Source organism: Neopelma chrysocephalum, unplaced genomic scaffold (genome assembly GCF_003984885.1).
Source record: "Neopelma chrysocephalum unplaced genomic scaffold, ASM398488v2 Primary Assembly neopelma1_26, whole genome shotgun sequence".
NCBI classification, from domain to species: domain Eukaryota; kingdom Metazoa; phylum Chordata; class Aves; order Passeriformes; family Pipridae; genus Neopelma; species Neopelma chrysocephalum.
The window spans coordinates 22,922,601-22,946,716 of NW_020897695.1; the positions used below are offsets into that span (position 1 = coordinate 22,922,601).

Consider the following 24,116-nt stretch of genomic DNA (forward strand, 5'->3'; position numbering starts at 1 on the left):
ACAGAGTTCAAGAAGCATTTGGACAATGCTCTCAGGCACATGGTGTGACTCTTGGGGGTGGTCCTTTGCAAGACTAAGAGCTGGATCCTTGTGGTTTCCTTCCAGCTCAGCATAGTCTGTGATTCTGCAATAGGTAGAGCAAAAGCCAGTGCACACAAGCAAAGAAAAAAAGGGAATTCATTGATCACTTCCCGTGAGCAGTCAGGAGTACAGCAATCTCCAGGAAAACATAATGGTTACTTAGGAAGACAAACACCGTCACTCCAAACGTCCTCACCTTTGTCCTTCTTTCCCCTACTCTATATGTTGAACATGATGTCATATGGTATGGAATATCCCTTTGATATGTCCCAGCTGTGTCCCCTCCCAACTTCTTGTGATCCCCCAAGCCTACTCACTGGTAAAGCAATGTAAGAAGCAGAAACGGCCTTGACACTGTGCAAAGCACTGTTCAGCAGTAACTAAAACATCCCTGTGTTATTAACACTGTTTTCAGCACAGATCTAAAACATAGCCCCTTACTAGCTATGGTGAAGAAAATTAACTCTATCTCAGCCAAAATCAGCACAGTATTTCAAGTAGCAAATAAGTTTTCTTCTGGACACAGACACATCCAGTGACATAGCAACCAATTGTGTCAAGCTACCTAGGAAACAAGATTTACAAAGAGACAGCTCATAAGTCTTGAGATATATCTTCTATAAACTGCCAGGGATGTGTAACATCTAAGAGGACACTGCTGAGTGCAAGGCATCGACTTCTAATTAAGGTACAAATGCTATGACTGCAAATCAAAGAAAACAATTGTCAGGAAATGCCACATCATGGTTTACATTTGCATAGTTTGTGTTGTTTTAGAAGAAAAACAAACTTGAAGCTGCTGCTGTTTGTGTGGTTTTGCTTTTTCTGGTAGCAACATAGTTTAAGCATCTTCTGGGTTTTTTTGTGTTTTTTTTGGTTTAGGGTGTTGTGGTTTTTTTTTTTTTGTGTTAAATGTGCATATCTAGATGGATTCTTACCATTTCCTGCAGGAAGGATGGGCTGGGAATAATAGCAACACAAAATATGGGAGTTCATTAGTAATTGGATTTGGTTTTATGTAGCCACGGGAAACTCAGTGATTGATTGAGGGCTTGCAAGGGTTGACCTTTCTTCAAGCACACTAGGAGGCAACAGGGTCCATTGATAGGTGGCTAGAAAATAACTATTGTTCACTGACATCCTTTGTTTTCTTCTTCTTCCTTTTTAAAACAGGTTTGAATTATAACTTGACTGCTGATGTGGCAAAAAAGGAAAAGAGCCATCAACCCAGAGTTTACTTTGTGACTTCTGGAGAGACAGCAGGGCAGATCACAGAGAAGTTACAACTGTCATATATGCAAGAAAAGTGCGAGCATTACCTAGCATATGTCAAGGTCAGTTCATTCCTGTCCTTGTGTTGGCCTTACTGCAATTCCACTATTTAAAAAAAATTATTCAACCAATTAAAGTGGTGCTGCTTGGCCTCAGATGTTTCATTTCTGACAGGTGGATGAAACTTTTTGGGTGGAAGCTCAGAACTTCTTGCTTGGCATCATTTGTCAGTCTGAGCAGTATCAGGCCTTCAAGACCTGGTGCCAGGAAAATGTATTTTATTTATGTTTGATCAGGCAGAGGGGGTTTCTTTCTTCTTTTGCCTTGCTTTGTTGTTACATGTGTCATACCCAAGGAGGCAATGTCTTGTTTTGGTAGGAGCAGCAGGTTTAGTGTTTAGTTTTGTGTAAGGTCTACCTGCACAAGGGGTTGCTGACATACTGTGCATAGTAATGGCAGAATAACATGGGGTGTGCAATGAAGTAATTGGGCTTTTGGATTCGTAGAGCCCTGTGAATTTCACCTGGGCTTGAAAGCAGCAGTGGGATAACTTAATTTCACCTGTGTCATGGTCCTGGGATACAGAGAGTGCTTTCTAGACCTGCTGAGACACAGAAAGGTTCTGTTTTTCCTGTGACAAACTCTTCATCTAGGGCTTGCTAGGACTGTAGTTATCTTGACTGGGCAGCTGTTGTTAAAGAAATGTCACCAAGGTGCTGTTTTGTTTTCAAAGTAAGCACAACAGTTTTCTTCTATGCTAAAAATTTATAGAATGGATTTTAAAATTATATAGGAAGGATGTTTATCTTTTAAACGATGTATGTCTTCCAAAGACTAATCTGTATCACCATTCCTTACATACCCTCCTTACTGAAGGGCTTATACCCGTAGATGAGTGTCACTTAAATCAGATGGATATCACTTGACACTCTTTTGTTTTGAGAATACAGCATGCCCAGATTTCCTAAATGTATAAACTTTTCCAGGAAGCCTCTTTGTACCTAAAAACTGTGAGAATGGGAGATAAAATTAATCCTTTGACTTTATCAACATTTTGTCATGGCTGTTGAGAGAAAATAAAATAAATAAAGGGACCAAGGAGGAAATGCTGTCCTGTTGTGTGGATCTCAGGGAAGAGATTAGATGTCTTCCATGGCTTTTTGTTTCTGAACAGCCTTTGCTTTCTGCTGTGGAAAAGCTTGATGAAAAAAATGTAGACCTAAGAGATGACCATTACTTAGAAAGTATGTCTCTGAGTTTACTGATTCTGGTCTTTCTCCAATGAGCACATCTGGTTAGACTTCAGTGTATTGAGTTTGTATGAAAAGAAGCCATATACCTTCCTATCTTAATCCAATAACCCAATAATGACTTCTTTCACGCTAGCTCTTCTTGTACTTTTTGGATACTACACAGAATTCATTAAAAAGCTACATATGCCCAAGAAACTCTTTAAATAATTGTAACATTTTTAACTGATTATGGGAATGCAAAGGTAAAAACTATTTTTCTGGAAAATTCCTGGGAAATTGGATTTTTATAGGAAAGAGAAACATTTAAACGTGTTTAAAAATACCAACAACTTGAAGCAAAACAGCTGGTTAACAAACAATGCTACTGGCTTTCCATGTGATACAAGCAGCTATTTTTCACTGTTGGAAGAATAGCAGGAAATGTTTGTTCTTGTAAGGGAGAATGTAAAGTAGTGAAGAAAGATAATCCCTGTGCTTTCATGGGAAGGCTGATACGATCCACAAGACTACATGACATCTGAAGCATCAAAGAGAGCCCTACACACTTCAGGAGTGGAAATGGTGTCATGATCTTTCACTTCTATCCTTAAGTAGCAGCTAGTAAAACAAAACCCCTGAAAAAACAAAACAAAAAAACCCCTTCACAAACTCCAACCGATATTCTCCTTGATTGCATAGATTTGTGATGGAATGGGTGATGAAAGATGTAGGCTTAAAATATACAAAGTATTTCACTTTGGCTTTCCTTTTTCCTTTTATTTACCATATACCTGATGAATTCCCTTCCATGGCAAATTGAGTTGTTTGCAGTTGCATCCTTGATCTGTTCTCTTTATTATTGTTTATTTGTGTCACCGCTCACAAATGGGTTTATGTGGTATAAGTATGTCAGTTCTGCACTGCCTGCGATCAAGGATAGATCACGGACTTGTGTGTGACCTCACGTGCTAACTTTACAAACCTACTAGTTACACAGGGTGTCCAGTCCAAATGGAACCCAGCAGAACTCTGTGCATTGTGTTAGATAAATGCAAGCCTTGCCAGGCCTTGCTTGATGACATTGTCTCACCAATATGTAGTTCCGGTATGGTGGAGGCTCAAAACAGAAGGACTGAGAAAAGTCATTGAAAAAAATAGACTTCTACAAGCTTTCTGTGATTTTTGATAGATTTGATCTTGAGAGACCTCAGTGAAACTGAACATTAAAAGGGTTACAGTCTTCAAATAAGCTGACAGGAATACTAATTTGATTGTTTTGCAATTGATAAGTGTCGATGTTTTGAGCATGACTCATTTCCTATTTGTGATCCCCTTTCAGGACAGGAGTTACTGTTCTTATCGCTGCTACTGAATTTGACTATTAAAGTCTGTATTTCCTCATATCTGTGTGACTAAGTGGATCTCAGAAGGTTTGTAGGATACATGTAGCTCAGAGCTTGATCTTGTACAAGGCAGGCTACCAAATTACAACTCAAGTTGCTAGAATTATGGTAGTTCACGAGGAAACATGTTTTTCTGGTTGAGAACAGGGAATGAAATGGAAAGCTTTTGAGACTTCAAAATGTGTTGCATTTGGTTTTGTGGGTATAGAGATGTAAAAAAGTTATATAGTTTTATGATTCTTTTGCACTTTTTTGTTTTACTTGCCTACCAACACTGGAACCTGTTTGATGATTTCTAGTTAAGAAACTTTAATTCTTTAGTATACATAGATAGTTGTACCATTACTCACAGACACTCAGGTGTCATTTCCAAAAGCTACATTTGTTTAATACATTCAGTAGAAAATGGCTGCTAGTTGAGAAGTTCAGGAGAGTCACTGGCTTTCTTGTGTCAGTGCATAGCTGATCCCTGCTGTCGCTCAGGAGGTGCTTCACTGCTTGACTGTTCCTCTTCCAGCTGTTTGGGGACGATGGTGCTGACACTACTAGCTGACACTACCCTCCTTCGATGGTGATGAAACTACTAAAAGGTGTCTGTCAGTTTTGCTGGAGTAAAAGGAAGCAAAGTTAAATCTGATTAGCTTTTTTTTTTGGTAAAGGGATTTAGTTTTTTGGTATAAGGAATGGCAAACAAAAACGTGAGAAAATGGAACATGGTATAAGAGGAAAAGAAGCAGAAGTTGCAGAAGGACATAGAATCAGGGAAGATTAAGAAAACAAATGGATTTTGAGTCTTTTGTCTCCTTGATGTCTGGGCATGCAACTGAAATGCAGTTTTCTCTTGGGAACTGCACTTGTTTGATGGTGTTCAGAAGACTTGAGCTATGTGCTTAAGAGGTTCTGTGATCAAGGCAGTGACTCTGAGGAAACCTTGTCTCCCTTTTCCAGTAACTGCCCTGGTTGTTTCCTGCTTAGTGGGCTCCCCTAATATTTAGGATAGACTTATCTGTGGATAGGACAAGAGAATTTGGTACAGATGGCAAAGCACATTGTGCTGGCAGATTTATGCAGGGTCAAAACATCTTCCTTGTTTTATCACAAAGGTATAATGGTGATGATGGTGAAAGGCCCTTGTAGAATTACTACATTTATTAAAGAAGCACTGTCTGGTTTCTTACCCCACTGTGGGCCAGCTAGCTGGGCTACCTGTTGCTACTGCACACTGCTGTCTGTGTACAGAGTGAATGCTGTAATAGCTGCAAACACCATCAGCAGTCCTGGCTCGTTCTTAAACCAGACCATTTACATTATCCAGAGATCTTTATCTTGGTGACTCTGTGGTTATTTTAAGGAGTTTTATGTACTCATTGTATTAACTCTTAATGGACCCAGCTCATGGGAATGATGGGACTGAGAAGTAACAGAGGAGTGGCTTTTCATAAAGGATGCTGCGTTTGTGCAGAGAGGTTTGGAATAAAATACTGCCTTTTCAACTGAAATTGCACAGCTGTGCTTTGTTCGTTGTTCAGTTCTGTAGCCAATTTACATTTTTATAAGCACATTTCTGGTCTTTGCCATGCATCACTGAAGATACTCTGGGTTGCTGATCTCACACAAACTTCATCTCTTGTGCTCGCCAATTTTAGTCACTGTCTGTGGTCACGTTTGTTTCTCCCTCTGTAGCTGTTTGATCTCATCAGAGAGGGATGCATGTATTAAAAGCTTTTATTCGTAATTCATAGTAATCTGGCTTTTTTCTAGAGTCTGGGTAGCAAAGGATTTGGCCTCAGTCATGTCTCATGTAGAGATGGTATCACCTTGATCATTTTTGCAAGATACACTTTCTTCTGAGAGTTGTCTGCCTGTGAATTAACACCTCTGTGTGTAAGTTTGGCTGGTGGTGTTACAGGTAACACTTGAAGCAGAGACTGCTTTCCCAGCAGCAACAAACCATGAAAACTTGGTCTTGATTATCTAGGATTTCACAGGGTTTGGACCACTTGGCAGAGAAAGGGAATGCTGACCTGTTCCAGCCTGCAGCAGGAAGTTTGTCATCACTGCAACATGAAAGCTGCTGTGTAGTTTTACCAGAAATGATGACTGCAGTGTGATTCAGTGCCAAGAGCAGAGGTGATATCTTTGGGCTTGTTCCTTTTTTCTTGTTTTGCAGGACTTTTTTCTATCCTTTTGTGGAACCAACTGGAGAAACTGTCAGCCCCAGCCAGATGCAGTCACAGCATGTGTGCAGCCTTAAAGGGCTGTGGGATAGGTGGGGTGATCATGAAGCACAGGCAGGAGTTTATTTACAAGACGCATTCTTTCCAGAACAGTTCTGTTTTCCAAAACTGCACAAAGTCTGCTCATAATCTATTAGCACAGACTGCCTACCCTTCAGCAGAGCAAAATAAATGTGTTTTAATACATAAATACAAATAAAATTAAATAAATAGTATTTTCTGCTTCCTTATTCTGTAAAGTGATCAAGCATCTCCTTTTGGATACATTCTGTCCGGCGCTGAGTAGAACTGATGTCTCACCTTGAAAAATAAGCCAGGGAGAAGAGATCTGCATTTTTTCCTGTGTAGCTCATACAGGCAAGGAAAGAACAATGGTTAGCTGTGTAATTCTTTTCATTGCCTCTTAAGTACAGGGATTTAGTCATACCAGAAAGGGTATTAGTAGTCAGTAACATCTTTGAGCTGAGCATTAACTGTATCAATATTTAAATACTGTTAATGACTATGGAGTTGTCTTTAGCTTTTCCAAGGTTTTCCAAGGTTTTTGCAAGGTTCACTAAGAAGAAGTAAGATTGTCTTTCAGGGTTGAGCTTATAATCAAGTTCAAAACTAACCTGCAAAATGTGACCAAAATGAAGCTGCCAAATATACCTCCTTTCAAGAGGGGACCCATGCTGCAAGTATTAAGTACTGTGAGATCTCTAAGGGCTGATAGTGCAAGTTATATCACATATTGTGCTGTTAACTGTGTGGGAGCTCTTTACTGGGCAGTGTAGCTAGAGAGGTGTGTGGTAGCCCAAAGGCTCTTACGTCCTGAGGCCACTGGCTGTTTTTTGGCTGTGAGCTGAAGGCAGAGGTTTTGTCCAGAAGTTCTCCTCTGCCCATCTTCCCAGGTTTTTAAGGAAATAATTTTTATTTCCTTTTCTCACACTTTTAGATAATGTAATTGGGTGAGCGACTACCTCCAACCCATCTGGTTGGAGAGTGTCTTTGAGTATTTTTTGCTCTGTGTGGAGCTTCTCCATTATAAAAAAAATGAAACAAAAAAAAAAATCTCATTTCAAGTTTTAGCAAGATAAGTGATTTCATTGAAGTTCACTGTTGCTCTTTGACTTTTGCCAGCATGTATGAAAAAGGCCAAATATGTTGTTCATGGCCCAGGCAGAAATTTGGTTGCTGTGGTGGAGCAATCATCCGACAAAGTGCCTAATTAATCACATTTATGAATCCAAGCAGAGATTTTATGTTCCCTAAGTGAAATAAGTAGGATTTTAAATAAGGCTCAGTCAATAGACTTACAGCACAGGGGCTCATTCTGCTTTGCCTGCCTCTTTTAAACTGTAGTGTTCCCTGCTAAAGCCTAAAGGGATGCAAATCTTTAATCTTGAGCCCCTTAATAAACTTGTCCCGGGGATATAATCTGTAATGGCAAAGAAATGTAATTTATTTTTCAAGTAGAGTCTCTCAAAAATGCATATTTCTTAAGTTTTTACAGAGCTGAGAATTACTTTTACTGCATGTAAACTCTTAATGAAGCATAACACTTCATTGCTGCTCTTATATATTCAGTCACAGACATATGCCTGACTTTGCTGTCTGCCCACTGATGTATATCTGTCTGATCCTTTAGTTTTTCAAGAAAAGATTTCATTTGCGGATTAAAACCTTTTGGAGACTCAGGAGGGGCAGATTTAGCCCTGGACAGAGCACAAAACTTTTAGGGAGGAGGTTGCTCAAAGGGCTGGAAGACCTCTCCTATGAAGACAGGCTGAGAGAGCTGGGGCTGTTCAGCCTGGAGAATAGAAGGCTCTGGGGACACCTTACAGCAACCTTCCAGTACTTGAAGGGGCTTATAAAAAAGAGGGGAGTGACTTTTTACACAGGCACACAGTGATACAGCGAAGGGGAACTGTTTTAAACTAAAAGACAATAGGTTTAGATTAGAGGTTAGGAAGAAGATCTTTACTCACAGGGGGATAAGGCACTGGAACAGGTTGCCCAGAGTTGTGGATGCCCTATCCCTGGAGGTGTTCAAGGCCAGGTTGGATGGGGCTTTGAGCAACCTGGTCTACTGTAAGGTGTACCTGCCTGTGGGGAATGGGTGGTCGGAAGTAGATGGTCTTTAGGGTTCCTTCCAACCCAAACCTTCCAATGATTCTTTAATATCAGAGTCCACAGTTTTGAAAGGCAGTCTATTTGTCTGAAAGAAGTAATTGCATTTCCCAGTGATATCACTTTTGGGAAGTGAATGTCCAAATAGAGATAAAAGAGGTGTTGTACTTTGTGCTAGGAAAAATAATTTCAAAAGGCAGGTAATGGTGTATAGGAATATTTTTGCTTTCAGTGGCCCTGCTGGTTAACCAAACAGTTTGTTTTCTCAGGTGGAAAGAAGCAGCAAAGAAGGCAACACTACTATTTTTGAAACTTTCTAATATGATTTGTAGAGAGTGATAGAAACTAAACACATGGTGGCAAAAGTTTAATGTAAAAGTGTATTAGTACTTCTTTGGGACAAATTTACATTTAAGGGGAATACGCTTAATGCTTGAGTATTGCTGCAGAAAATTGCAATAGGGAACAGCTTGTTTGTCTTAGTGGTTTTCCTATTTAGGGCATATGAAGGAATATCAGTCTGTGTGGTAATCTCGAGCACACACATGCACACAGTCGGCTTATCCTGTCCAAACTGGGAATTATTACCTAATTATTACTGTTTCCTTTTGCTACCCTTAGGAAGGAATGAGCAGGGCATTTCATCAGGAAACATTGGAAGCAACTTCCAATAGAAAACTCTCTAGGCTAAAGAGAAAACAATTAATTTTGCTGGCTGTGGCTTCTGAGTATGTTCCAAACCTATAACCTTCTCGTAATCAGAACAGAGTCTCCTGGGAGACTCTTACAGATGCTGTGTTTGGTTTGGGTGGCAACATATGATGCTAATCCAATGCCCTAATTCATACCAAAAGTACCTGTCAATATGTTTGAAGAAATGTGGGAATAATAGCTTGGAGGCATAGAGCTTTTTTGGCAGAAAATGCCTTTTTTCCCTTTCTCTCAGTACTCGCTACATAATGTCCAGTGTGGAACTGAATTAATCTTGAGCTCCTGACGTCCTCAAACAATTGAGGAAAGGTGCATACTCTGTCGTGTTACCTTCACCCCCACATACCAGCCCTTACATATGCAGTGGGGTAGTTACAGTTGGTATGGTTGTGCTGGTGATCAAAAGTTAAATCCTTGTTTATAGACTTTCAGTTTGTTGCATATTTTTATTTATCAATTCCCCTTATAGAGCTCCGTGACCTCTCCTGGAGTCCCAGTTACTTTAGGGAATGTTTAGTATTCTGTACTGTCCTACACTAGCTGTTTTCTGGAGATTTGAAATAGGTGGTTATCTCTGAGTTCAAATTATTTCCCCCTTGCCCACAATATGTTTGACCTGATGTCATATCCTTAAACTTGTTTCCTACCTTTATACAAGATGTCCTTATGGATTAGATACATGAGGCAAAATAGGTTGTACTTCTGCACTTCAGTGTGTTGTGATTTTACAATTTTCTCCCATCAAATGTTTGTGTTACAAAGTGATCACTGTGCTTGCTTTCAGTGGTTACTTTTGCTTGGAAAAAATGGTCATCTTTGACAAAAGCATACTTATGAAAGCCATTCTCAAAGCAGGGAAATAGTCACATTTTAGGAATATGTGCAATTTGATTTTGAGGTTTTCTTGCATCTTGTTGGTATCCTGTGACTGGGTCAGTGTAATGTGCTGTTTGTTTTCATCCTGTGTTAACATTGGTATTGCTGCTTGTGAATTACACAGCTTCAAAAGAGCAATCTTCAGAAGGGCATATTGTAAAGGCTACATAGAACATAATTAATTAACTGATTGATTCTTAAGCAAAAGCTCAGTGTTACGGCACGAGAGAGATTTCTCTGATCAAATTCCACCGAGAACATAATGTAGCAACTTCAGTGTTTCAAAGAAAATTTCAGCAGAGGATCTTCTAGTCTGCCACTTTTTCTACCTAAGTTGCATGTGTTGTTTATGATTTCTCATACGTAGCACAAGCAGTTTCTTGTAAATAAAGTCCTTCTTGAAATTATTTGTGAACATGTATCTTCCCCATGAAAAACTGAAAAATACGTAATAATGAATGGCTTTTGCATGTCTTTTACACAAGTTGGTTTATTTCCATCTTGTTGTTCTAGTTATTTTTAATCTCCATTTATGAATTGGCCTTGAATATATTTTACTCCGTCATATCTGAAACTGCTTAATGCTGTAAGGCTAGGACTGGGTGATAGCCTACCTGTTATCACAAAACATAATGAAAAGGGAGAGAATCTTGCAAAGGTTCATATTGTTGGGGGGGGGAGGGGAAAATGGACTTGCGAGAAGACCCAGGTCTGGTGTTAAATTTTAGACTGAAATGTGAAAAGTTAGTGATAAGTCTAAGGGAATCTAATGTATGAGTAAATTTACTACTTCCTTCTGTTGGCACACATATTGCATCACTTAAAACTTCCGTAGATGACAAAATAAGTTAAACTGGTTAAACTTGTTATAACTTGGTAATTTTCATCCTATTAGCAGACACACAGCTGTTTATTTGACAGGATTGACTATAAGGGAACTGACATTAATAACTTTGGTGAGAAGAAAAGAATGTAAGTTGAAACAGGTTGTGTCTCATAAATTTATATATTCTTTCACATGTTTTTGACCTGCTAGGATATAGAAAGCAGCAAGTGAAATGTACCATTAGCCATGAAAAAGCAGTTTTAGTAAAGTCAAAATGCATAATTGTCTAATGGAAAGGCTTTTAAAATCCCTTCCTTGTAAGATACTAGGCTCTATCACTAGGCATGCAAATTTGGCTGTTATGATCTTATTCAGTGAGCTAGAAAGGATGCCAAAATTGAAAAGCTTGAAACTTTGTCATGTTAAGAAGTTTCCTTTCTGACCATCCAGGAGCCACTTTGGGGGTCACACTCTCACCACTCCAGACTTTCACTTCTGCAACCAAAGCCCCTTGTAGTGGGTGGCTCCAGTGAGCCAACAGACGCCTTGTTTGACTCCCCACTCACCACTGTCATGCAATCAGGCAGGTTTCCCTCACAGGCTCAACCAAAGGTTTCCTAGAGCAGAGTCTCAGATGCCTGGTTTCTTTAAGTGATTTAATCGTGCTGCAGCAACATGATAATAGCTCAAGCTGTGTGTCTCTGGGAAGGGACCCTGAACAAAGGAATCCCTGGGCTTTCGTACCCTTACAGTTCCTCATGTGCTTGCTTTTCACATCTCTTACATGTGCCTTTTAGTCCAATGGTGATATTTGGTCGGAGGTCTTGTTGTTCATTGGGTTCTACAGACTCTCTTCCATGGCCAGCACCACAAGTCCCTTTCTTGTTATTGTTTCCTCATAAGGATTTTATTTATTCAGGGAAAAGAGGTGGTTTCATGCAACTGTAATAGCTATAAACTACTTTTAAATCATTAAGCAGATCACTGAATGGTTCTGAATCACCCTTTCGGTTATGCGCTACTGGGAGAAGTGATTGTTTTGTGCCCTGGTAAAGTATAAAGCCTGACAAATTCATATGGTATCAATTTTGTATAAGAAAATATTACCCTGGTGAAAATAAGTGAGTTCAGTTGTCATTTGCGGTGCATGACCCCACCTACCACAGAAGTCGCTTGGTCAGGAAAGGCTGCTGGTTTGCCCCCATTCATGAGCTCCGCAATTCATGGTGACGGGGAGGCTTGAGCCCTCCAACTGTAATTGGCAACCCACAAGCTCCCTGTGAATTGGAGATGTCAGTGAGCGTTCACCCCATCCACTGCCTGATTGCAGGAAGGCAACTGGAGGAGGTGGTTTCCATTTTCTTGTGTTACCCATGTGATTGTTTCCATGAAAGCTGCCCCTGTTCACTCTCAAATTGCAGCAGCAAAATTTATAAGTTGAATTTGAGAAGCTGAGCCCTGGAGCGCAGCCAGGTTTGGGAGCCTGTCCTGCAATCTGTGCTGAGACAACACAAAACCTGCAACCCAGCCTCGGCAATAGAAATCAATGGCAAAAGCTATCCCTTCAGTAAGGGGTGAGGATCTTGCCTGGAGACCAGAGCAGACCCTGTTCACATGACAAAGTATTTTCAAAGCCTTTCCTGAACCCACTAAGTATTTCTGGCATGAGGGAATGGATGAGTGTTTAAGCTAATTGGGATGGTGCTTCTGCCTCTAGTATTTCCATTCCTGCTAACTGCGTTGGGGCAGCTTGTGCTGTCTGTATCTCTGCTTGACCAATACATATGTAGTCAGTTCTGGCAAAATGCATCCCTGAGATGGAGACACCGCATACAACTGTGCTGTGACACTAGTTTTAATTTGTCATTTCCAAGAACTTGGACAAATCCCACAATTTATTTTTAAACTTTATATAAGCAATGTAAATGTTTGTGATGGTTCTTTTTTTCTTTCATTACTATTCTGGAAACAGTCTTAATTTTACCCTGCATTGTTCCTGTTGGTCTTTTTTGACATTGTCTCGCTCTCCCAACTCCTTCTGTAACAAAACGATCTGTTGTTCTGTGTTGGTTGAAGGCTGGTGGGTTCAACACAAGGTTGCTTGCTTCAGGGAATGAGCAGAATGTCTTTATAGGGTTTCTACTGTGTTCCCCTTCTGCCCATCAAGAGGGCTGTCTGAAAATCTAATGTTTCTGACTGCATAATCTGTATGTATCTTACTTTTGGTGTTAATGCTGTCTTTTTCATCTTGAAAGGAATATTCCTGACTGTGGCTCTGGAGAGCTGCATGGTGAGCAGTCAGTTTTGTACTCAATACTTACAAATTATTGCTGTTAGTCTCTTACTCTTCTAAGCATTTACCTTATGTCTGTCCCTAATTCTTTGTTGTAGCAATTTTTATATTTTCAGCCTTGAAAATGTTGCAAAGGCAATAAAGGTAAAATGCTGATTAATAAGGTTCTGTAGATTTCTTAGTATTGCTTTTTTGACTATCAGTACCGTTTGGGAGCTGCTGCTCCCACATATGCCAGAGACATAGAAATCACACGATTCCTCTTTGACTTCATCTAAAATGTATGGTATTATTGAAGTGCAACAACTCATCTGTTTTTTATGATGATATTTCCTAAAATCTATTTGTCTCTTTAGTGATTGATTGAATCAGTCCGGGATTTTGGATCATGAGCTGTTGTGATCAGAGACCACCTTTGGTACAGACCCTTGAATAAACCGCAGCAGTGTTCATGTCTATAAATAGCCAGGGGGACAGTCACCATAATGCATGAGGAACCTGTAAGGTTTGGATGTTTGAAGGGTTGTTTTCATAAAGTAGGCATCCTCAATATAATCCAAAAGAATCTATTAGCTCTCTGAATCTTTTGAAAAAGCAGATTTAGGCTGGACATTTTCCTCTCTTACATTTCTCAATTGTGGCTTACCTGTAGATGTATTGTAGGGGCGTTTCTGAGAATGTATGTACTGTCATCCTACTAATTCTAGTCAGAACCAGAAAGAAAAGAAAGATCAGAGATAATTCATACCTTCATCATGGCTAGGCTTCGCGAATGAAGATTTGGGAAGGGCTCTATCCACATTTGTTGCAAGCACACTGGTGGCTAGTAAGGCCAATAAAAGACAGACACGTCCGATTGCAAAAGGCACAACAGAAGGACTCCCTAGGTGGTATATTCTGCAAGGCATGATTCTTTCTGTGTTGTCTTTTCTCCTTGAGAATGATCCTGCGTGCGTTCTCAAAGGAAACAGCAGCCTTATAGATGGTGTGTCTCCAGACCTCCCGATTTGAGGCCAGAGTAGACCAGTTATGTTGATCGATATGGCTGAGGCTGAGATGTTGTTTCAGGGAGTCCTTGTATCTTTTCTTCCGGGCTCCTCTCTTGCGGCAGCCAGTGGCAAGTTCACCATAAAGCAAGATCTTAGGGAGGTGGTGGTCCTTCATCCTTGAGACGTGCCCTGCCCATCGCAACTGTGTTCTCAGCAACATGACCTCAATACTTGTGACTGCTGCTTGTTCCAGAACTGATGTATTGGTCACATAGTCTGACCAGTGGATGTTTAGGATTGTACGGAGACAGCGTTGATGAAAGCGTTCTAGGAGACGCAGGTGATGGCAGTAGATGACCCATGATTCGGAACCATATAAAAGAGTAGACAGTACTATGGCTTTGTAAACACTGATCTTTGTACTTTTCTTCAAGTGTTTATTACACCATACTCTTTTATGAAGTTTTCCGAAAGCACTATATGCCTTTGCTAACCTGTTGTCTATCTCTCCGTCAATCTTACCATCTGAGGAGATGAGGCTGCCTAGGTAATTAAACTGCTGGACTGATTTGAGCTCTGATTGGCCAATGGTGATATGGGGATGATGGAAGACTTCCTGAGATGCTAAGAAAAAGAAAAATCCAAAAATTGAAAAGGCTTATGTAAAGCTTTGTATATGTGCCATATTTTTGATATAGCTGCAGTCTTTGCCATCTGAACAGTGCAGTGTTCTGCAGGTGGCTGAGAAGCGGGAAATTAAATAAGTAGGTGTGAAGAAGAAATGAAGAGCAGCGGTGGTATATATACATATATATATATATGTATCATATGCTTCTAATGTCAAGTTGCAAGGACTGTTTAAATTAATTTAGGATCTGATGATGTGTTTCTAATTGTCCTATTTCTCTCATCTTCCTTTATCTTCCTTTCCAGCTTAATTTTTTTCCACTTCTTAGAGATCTGTCTTACTTGTGTGTTAGAGGGAAATCTAGTCAGCCAGATACTTATGCTTTGTGATGTATTTTGCAAAGGACTTGTGACAAAATACGATAGAATGATACATGGGTATATTCACAACAAAACAGGTATTGTTAGCATGTTGGTTTTCCTGCTATTAAATCTCTTCCTGTTCTGCTGAATGCATTCCTCCAGTGCCAGGTTGCATGATAGGTGTAGGCTAGGAGACAAGTGTTGTGTAGCAGTTTGCCAACAGCTCAGCATTATCCAAAATGAGCTTGATTTATAATCCTTGGAGAACATGGCATGTAAGTTAGCTTAGATTGCCAAGAAGTGTATTGCCAAACTCACATTCCACCTACGAGCTAGCTCATTGGTCTGTGCTGGACCTTCAGCTGACTCTAGGCTTTGGCAGATGAATTTAGCATACCTCTATTGCAAAACGCTCCTTCTCTTTTAAATTTTTTTTGTAAACCGACAACTATCAAAACTGTGCCTGTAACTATATAATAATATAGTTAAGGAGAGGTATGATCAGATTTTGCTCACTTCCAATTTTGAACAGATGGAATATTTTTATTCAGCTTTGTCCTCACCATCGGTCTGTTCTCCACTCTCAAAAATCTTTTTCCTTTTGAGGTGTTGCAAGAACTTACTTTTGCAGATGCCGAGTACTGAATGTGGGTATGAAATAAAGGACTACAGCAAGCTGTGGGCTGCAAATTATTATCTTATGTATACAGTAAACACACACGATGAAAGTCTTGACTCATGAGATTGCTGCACTGGACGGATTGATGAAAGTAACTCAAAATACGCAAATTTGTTTCACTCCCTTGGGAAAGGGCTTTGGGTCATAAAATGTCTATACAAACAAATCTCTATTTTTACTTTAGCATTATTGCAACTAATTTACTAATATTTTGACTAATATTTACAACTTCTTAGTATGTGTTTTCAGCTTATCCTCCATTTTATACAGACCATGCATTTCTGAGTAATGCCCTGTAATAAACTCCAGTCATTTGCATATTTGCCTTCTACTGTTCTCCTTTTCTCTTACTTTGGAACAGTTTTGTTCATATGAAAAGAGAGAGAATGTTGCTGAGTTTTATGTTATTTTTATATTTATATTAATGTATATATATATATTTAATATGTAATGTATATTTAAAGAAATCACACCTAATCAAAATTTGTTTGAAAAAAACAGCCTGTTTAAAAGTAAGTTTATGAGACATCTTCTCTAGGAAAGGAGAAACAGTAACAGTGTATTATAGCAGCATCTAAAAATCCATAACAAGACATGAACTTTTACTGTCCTAGTCAGGAAAAAAAGCATGTTTAGGAACAGGCCTTTACCCTTTCGATGTGATAATCTCCCAGGACTGTTCTTGCTCTCTTTGCTTGAGAATTGCTGCTGGGTAATTAAAGGAAGAAAGGAGTGAGAGATGGCAGCAGCTCTTGCGCGTATCTTCCCTACTTAGATCTCTTTCATGCTTAGGTTTTATGAACGCAACTGCAAGAGGTAAAGGGATACTTATCCATGATTTTTACCAACCAGTGGCTGAGAAAGTGTGCTGCTAAGCTATACCCCCTAGAAGTGTTTACCACCTAATACAAGAAGAATATACCTGGCCCTTTCCTACGGAGGCAGTGGTGAGCAAGAACTTGGGCGTGGCACTGGGACTCAGCAGTGCCCTTCAGTGAGAGGACAGCTGCAGTGTTTACCACACTGCCTCTTGCAGCTCGATAATATAGGTGGATAGATTTTATTAGTTAGGTCTATAGTACAGGCCGAGACCCCTGGTGGCCTAGTGGTTAGCGTGCAGGACTTTCACTGCTGCGACCACGGGTTCAAATCCCGGTCTCCTGGCCTGATGGAGGTCGTTAGCCCTGTGTGGCCATCCATCTATGAGAAGGACACTCTAAACAAACCTACGTCCTGAGGACCTCACTGCCATTGTCCAAGCTTGCTTGGCCCCGGCAGATGAACCTTAGGATTAAAGGGTGGGCTCAGTTCAGCGCAGGCTGTGTCTCACCTAAAAAATCCATTGCGCAGGCTGGAAAGGTAAAAGACCTTTCCCCAAGTCTTCGTTCGCGAAGATGGGCCATTATATATATTATATAGTACAGGTGGTTGAAACTTTGTTACCTTATATATGTTTTTAGTTGTGACTTTTTAAAAAAGGTGTATTGGTGTGTTAGTGCTGCATTTGCAAATGGATCTTTTCAGTTGACAATCCTCAGGGTTTTGTCAAGCACTGAAAACAGCTACAATTTTCTATTTTTGCCCACTAGAAAGTGATGTGGGTTTCTTTCTGTGTAATCTCTTTCTCACATAGTGCAAAGAAACTAAGTTATGATGCTGAGCATATTTCATTCCAGCTGAGTCATTAAGGCTTTTTAGCTCATAGCACTTTAGGCCTCTGGAAGAAATAAATTATTCTGCTTCGGGGGAATCTAGCATGACATAAGACATTTTTTGAGGAGATTGTCTGGAATAAGATGTCATCAGTGGTCATCTGAGAAAAAAAGTGGCAGCTGTACTAGTGTAAATGAGGCTGAAATGCATGATTGGGTGCTAATCATCTCATCACATGTCTGTAATTATTCACCTTTAGTTACCCTTACAATTAATGGTAAGAAATAAGCATTTTTGGGGCACAATTCACTTGGCCCACTCCATGTGTGTGTTTTAGAGCAAGACAAGTCAGACTCCATTGACTAGGTCTCTGCTGGCTCTCAAGAAAGCCAAAGGTTTACCTTGTTGGAGGTAGACCTCTATATTACGAGTTAAAAAGGAAAAATGTCCAGTTGGTAGTGATGCACTGATCTGTTTCCAATATTCTGTTTATTAAGTGAACCAGATTGAACTTTAGCCAAAGGACTGGAATAGAGAAATGGTACAGTCAAAACCCCATTTTCCACTCTACTTCCACCCCTTGCAGTTAAATAATATTAATTAAAAAATCACATTTTTCAGCTGTAAATTTGAACTCAACTTGGGAACATGTACAAGGTCTAATTGAATGGAAGGAAATTAGACCCAGCAGAGCACAACTGCTGTCCTCTGTTCCTGTATTTTCTATCTGCTGATCATGGGATAAAAGACATAGGAGTCTTTTATACATCTAAATCCTACTAATTTTCTTCAGCTTTACTGAAATGTAATGTGATGGCTGTCCATTATTATCAAATTTGTATTCCTGTATTACAGCTGGATATCCCACCTTGCTTTTAAAACGGTAACCAATGCACATGTGAGGTCATTGTAGCCTTTCTGTTGGTAATTGTATCAGTAGTTGGATCAGAGCCTAGGCAAAGGACTCAACAGCTGTGAAAGATGTTAGTTAAATGGTTTAAAATAGTTTATATTACTCTCACTGAAAAGCTTAGTGGTAGCATTGTTATGGTCTACTTCTTTTTCATGTTTGAAATGCCCGTAAAGTTACCTTGTGTTTAAAGCCAGCCATATTTTACACCTCATCTTTTGAAAATTGACTGGGCATAAAGGTAAAACGTGATTTGTTGGAAATGAGATGTACATGAATTCAATCGTACAAACTCTACAAATTTTGTCATTGCTTAAGGATTTGGGGAACACTTTGTGGAGTGTAGAAGGCAGATGGTGTGGCATGGGACTGCTAATACAAAGGGATAGCTGAAATTTCAGTTTGGATTCTGCCAGGATTAAGTTCCATCATAGTTTTCTTCTTAGCAATGACCACAGCTGTAGTAAACACTTCTGTTTTGTTTAATTATTGTCACCTATTTTGTTGAGCTGAAATGAGTAACTATTGAAACATCTACATAACACTAAAGTAGTATTGATAGTACATGTGAAGGCAAAAGAACACATGGAACTTGTCTCTTAAAAGCTGCTGTGTGGAGATTGATCCAAAATGTCAGTGGAAAGAGTTGTACTAATCTGAAATGGCCTTTGCTGAGTACTGTGACTAAGTGGTGGTACTTGGCAGTGGGAGGAAAGCATTATGGACAGTATTGAAAAATCATTGCCATTCTATAGTAGACAACACTTTTGCTGAGAAATTTCCTTTTTGCTGCAGCAAATGTACTTCAGTCTCTAAATTTTGTTGCCCCATAATTGAAGGACTGGGTTGCCTTTCCCATGGTAGAGGAGGAAAAAGAGCTGGAGGATATTTTCTTGCTGTCAATGGGCAAGCAAAATAAATAAGCTGCAGCAGTGACTTCTGGTGTAGACAAGTGTGTTGCTGCAGAGCTGCAACAACCTGGATTTTAGGTCATCAGCAATATAAAAAGGGACCAATCTGTTGCCTTAGTGGTTACCAATCTGCCAGTGATAAGCTCCATCTCTGCCCACCATCTCTGAGGACCCACATGCAGCACTGCATGGCTTGTGAACTTTTAAGTTCTTCTCCCCTTCCCAGGGGAGAGCATTCTCTACCAGTGGGGCCTGTGGCAGAGGGGTGGTGCAGTGCCCACGGTCATGGACCTGGCATTTCAGTCATGGGGTAGCAGATGTGAAAATGATGACTGGAAAGGTAATCTTGACTTTGGCTGACTTCAATCTGTCCTGTTTGCTGGACTTCCTATATGCATGTTAAGGACATTGTTAAACATGCTCTCTGTTTCTTTCCTTTCCAGTAGTGTTCATCTTAAAAGCTTTAGAAGTGCAGAGAGGCAGGGACAGAGCTTCTCTCATTCTGTGTCAGCTTCTTTCAAAGCCAAATTGCCATGATAAAAGAAAATACTCTTCTCTGTGTCCTAATCATGACAGCAGACACTCCTTCTACCTCTGGGCTTTGGCCTTATTTCAAGGTTTTCAACTCACACCTTGGAGATTTTTTTGGGGTTTTTTTTTATTTCCTTTGTTAGAGTTACCCATGAAAATCTTCCATTACGTTGAACTATGTAGATGTTTACATGAATGTTTAGTGTAGTTTTGCAAGTTCTGAGTCAGTATATTCATACCTGGTAGCCATATTGTTGTATGGATTTATTTTTGCCAGGGTTTTTAGAGCTTTCATCAACTGATTGATCCACAGCCCTAAAAATTAATCCTTCTATGAAAATGACTGTGAAGCTAAGGATTATTGGCAAGGCTGAAAGCTCTGTTGTATAGAAAAGTACTTTACCAAGTAGTGCAGGAAACCTTGTAAGAATTCCATTAAATTAGGTCTGAACCTAAACTTCCCCTGGCATAGACAGTTGATACAGGACTATTTTCTCTTTGTTCCAGAGCCATACCCACTGGTGAAGCCCTGACCAGCCTTTCAACTAGAAGACCATATTAGCCAGGTTCTAGGACAAAAATGTGGACTCAAAGAGAGATTCATTACATACTGAAAAGCAAACTGGCTCGCAATAGATGTTTTCTAAAATATAACAGAATCTTAACACTTAATTCAAGTGTCTTTTTTTAAGTTACTGCCTTGCATACTGTGGGAGGTTGATCTGCCTGAACTGTCCATAGTGCTGCCCTCCTCTTTCTCTTGAATGATACCCAACAATAGAAATTAAATTATTTCTCTTAAGTGGCTATTACCCTAGCTTTATCAAAATTAGATTTCATGTGCCCTGACTATCTTTTCTATTTTCTATGTGTTTCTGAATTTCATCATAGTCTTTTCTAGTTTTGGCTACACTTAATAATTTGGCATCACTTGCCACTTCAGTACCTTGGTTATTTTTTTCACTCATTTAAAATTGGATTAGATGGTGGTCCTCACTCTTTGGATGCCAGACTGCACTCTTAACCTCTTGCTATGTCTCTTCTGTTAATAGTTTAAGGTGATAAAAATTCTGATGTGAATCATCTGGGGAAGGAAGATGTTCATGTGAAAGATAGTGACTGGGACATGATCTTGAGGTTCATAGAAATTAAAGCTTCTAGAAATAGTATCACATCACTAGAATACTGCCCTCGTTAACCTCCCCACTCTGAAACAAAACCACCAAAAAAACCTCCAGCTCCCTCCTCCTCTCCCAAAACCTAAAAGTAAGCCAATAAAAAGGCAAGAGATGTAGGTAAATGCTTTAAATATTTTAATATTAATAATTAGTATTGATTAATATTGATAACTGATTAATATTGATTTGATTTTTTACACAAAGAAGTTACCTTCTTAAAAGGAAATGGTGAAATAATCACCTTTTTCCCCTCTCAAACATATTCCATGCTTTATAAATTATTCTGGAAGCACTGAAATCTTGTCTTTGAACATTTAAATGTAGGAAGCGTCTGCTTGTCTCCCTGCTTTGGGTGAATTCAGGTCTGGTTCTTTGCTTGGTCTCCCTCAGTATAAAAATAGACCCCAAAGTGTTCAGTGGTCCCTTCATAGGCCCATCATGAGACCACCAATGTTCCAAGTGCCTCTGTTTGACAAATGCAATACTAAACATGCCTGGGTAGTTACCATCTCCAGTCAAGAAATTCTGACATTTAATCTCCAAGGCATCCATACCGTTTGAACTGAAGGGATCACTTTATTAGCTACTACCATTAGCAGTCACCACGTCCTTTGTGAAACAGCCAGCAATTAGCCAGTGTATGGCAAGCACTCCTGACCACCCAGTTTGTTGTTTAAATAATCCAGAGAGTTTAAATAAAACAGACCCTTACATCACCACCACCAAACTTGGCATGTCCTAGAGAACTTTGTTTGAAACTGTTGTAGTTTCCTTAAGCCGAAATGTATGTTTGAAACCATGACTGGGATTTCGGAAATCTAAGTTGAATTCGCGGCTGTAAAGCAGTAGTCTGGTGTGAAGCTGGGAAAGCACTTACAATTTTTCTGATCTTTGTATCGCCTTTCTGTCTTGCTCTTGAGCCGTCATGCCTGTTTGCTCCATAGGCTTTTTGCAGGACAGTCAGGACTTGGAGGACAGTCTGTAACTTGCTTGCAGTTCCTATGGTAATCATTTGTTTTGTGTATTTGTGTATTAACTGGAACACTTATTCTCTGAATCCAGCTCAATGGTTTAGGGTGGTTCTGCCAGACAAATTCATTTGTGTTTTGGGTTTTTACTTTTTCCCTTGCACTCTGGTTTTTTTCCTCCCTTTGGGTTTTTAGGCAAAGGCAGACATTGCCAAATCCCACTGCCATAAGCTGAGTGAAAATGTGCAGATTGGTTACTCACAACTGCCAGCGGTGTAAGAGACAGAGCACTCCAGGATCAGAGGCCAATGCACTACATTGCAGAAATGTTTTTAAGTTGGAAACATTGATTGTTCACTTTAAAATTCTTCTCATCATCCACGTATTTTGTGCGTGTGCACCTATCTTCCAGCTGGGCTACATCAGCCTCATTCTGTAAATTTATTTTTCACAGTGCTTTCAATTGTGTTCTGTATTTTGGGCCTTCTGTTAGGCTCTTCCACTCAAACCTATTTTAGTGGTTTTTACAGCCACAGCTGAAACCTTGTATGCACCATTACAAATATCTGTTGATGTTTTTTAAAAAGAACACAGAGTAAGCTGTTATTTGGCCTATTGACAGCAAAGAATTGCACTGAGGGCCTCAAACAATAACACCTCAAGCTGTGACCTTGCTATATCTCCTAAGAAATGCAAGACCTAGGAAGCTGGGAAACTGCATGGGAAAACTTTGAAGACTGAATAACTGTAGCAAAGTGGGTCTGGGGCTTTGGCCTTTCTTCCTCCAACTTAGTGATGAACCAGTTGCCTAGCATGATAATGCTCTGCTATTGTAGGTGCTTTTATTTCAAATGGACAAAAAACCTTTAGGCTTAGGTTATCCTTAAGCTTTAGGCTTAGGTTATCCTGACCTAAGGCAGTTAACTCTTGTAAAGTGAGGTTGCATTGCTGCAGTCAAGTAGTGTTGCTAAACGAAGGAGACAGATACCTCTGGGACACAGGTGACTTAGGTCTTGGTGACAGTGTTGACCTTGGGATATCTCAAGCCTACTCAGGAGATATCAACATCACACATATTGGTGCAGCCAATTTGCTTTTCCTTGCCTCCAGTAGCTGGTGCCAGCTTAGCCCTTGAGAACAAACAGTGGAGGCAGAGATGAGGCTTTGGTTAAAAGATGAGCTGGGGAAGTTTGTATCTCACAGCTTTTTCTCTGAATGACTCTCAGTAACATGGGACGTGTGTTTTGGGAAAATGAGAGCTCTTAACTGAGTATGGCAGAAGACATCTTGCTGAACTTGAGTTTCTTGTGGATGCCAAAAGCATACCTGGGTTCAAAAAGTGATCACATGAATAATACTTCAAAGATAAATGCAAAGATACAGGCTGGACTCAGAGAGTCTTTCCATATTGCTAGAAGCTGGGATGGTGTGTGAGGAGGGGGTATCAGTGTGTAAGCCTTTGCTTTTTCTTCTTGATAGGATTTATCATTGGCCCTGTTTTTACCCCCTTTTCTTACCCTACATTCTCATCTTTCTGAATATTTTAAGTTAATTATAGTTGAAATACCAGGGTCATAGGAATTCCTTAAACAGGGTTTTAATGAATTTAACATGTCTGATGGTTGACTGACATGTCTGTCAGTTAACTGAAAGCCATTTTTCGGTAGCTGGTTGCACAAGTAGTGTCTTCAACCAAGGTTGCATTCAGTGTATTTTACAGTGACAGGTAGAAAGATGCAGAAGAGCTGTGCCTGTAGGCGTATTACAGGCAGGATAACCTGCAAACAGGTAAGGTCTGGCATCAGAAGGGGCAGGGTCTGAGCTAGGAGGAGAGACAGAGACTGAATCTGTGCTGTAACCTGAGGAAGGAACAAGAGTTTTACAGCCCAGACAAGTAATTGTCAAAGGGATGTCAGACTCTTTAGATGAATGAGTTAAAGCCAGGAGGCTTTTAGGAAGGACCCTTCCTCTTACTGTAGGTTGTCTCTCCCAGTTTTCTATAAACATCTCATTTCATAAAAAGAAGACAGTGGCAAGCAGTTCTGCAGTGTTCCTTTGCTGGTGTATTTGTTTCCAGAGACCATGAGGGAGAAGGGAAAGGTTCTAAATTGACTATATTGTTATTAAATGATCATATTTTTTATCACTGTTTGCTTTCAGAAATCAGCTTTTTGCACTGCTTCCTATTTCCATAGTCATCTGGAAGTTTTCTTATTAACTGAGTAGGAAGCAAGCATTTCATTAAGTTGCAAGTGACATGAAAG

The 24,116-nt window shown here is 39.8% G+C and overlaps 1 protein-coding gene across 1 annotated transcript in view; it reads left to right on the forward strand.

Annotated features, from left to right (window-relative positions):
* The window catches only part of ITGA9 (integrin subunit alpha 9), a 219,326-nt gene that overhangs the window by 49,475 nt on the left and 145,735 nt on the right, over positions 1-24,116 (forward strand). Inside the window, exon 15 of the mRNA XM_027675915.1 lies at positions 1,255-1,415. Coding sequence (XP_027531716.1) covers positions 1,255-1,415 — 161 coding nt within the window. The remainder of the gene's footprint in view (positions 1-1,254; positions 1,416-24,116) is intronic.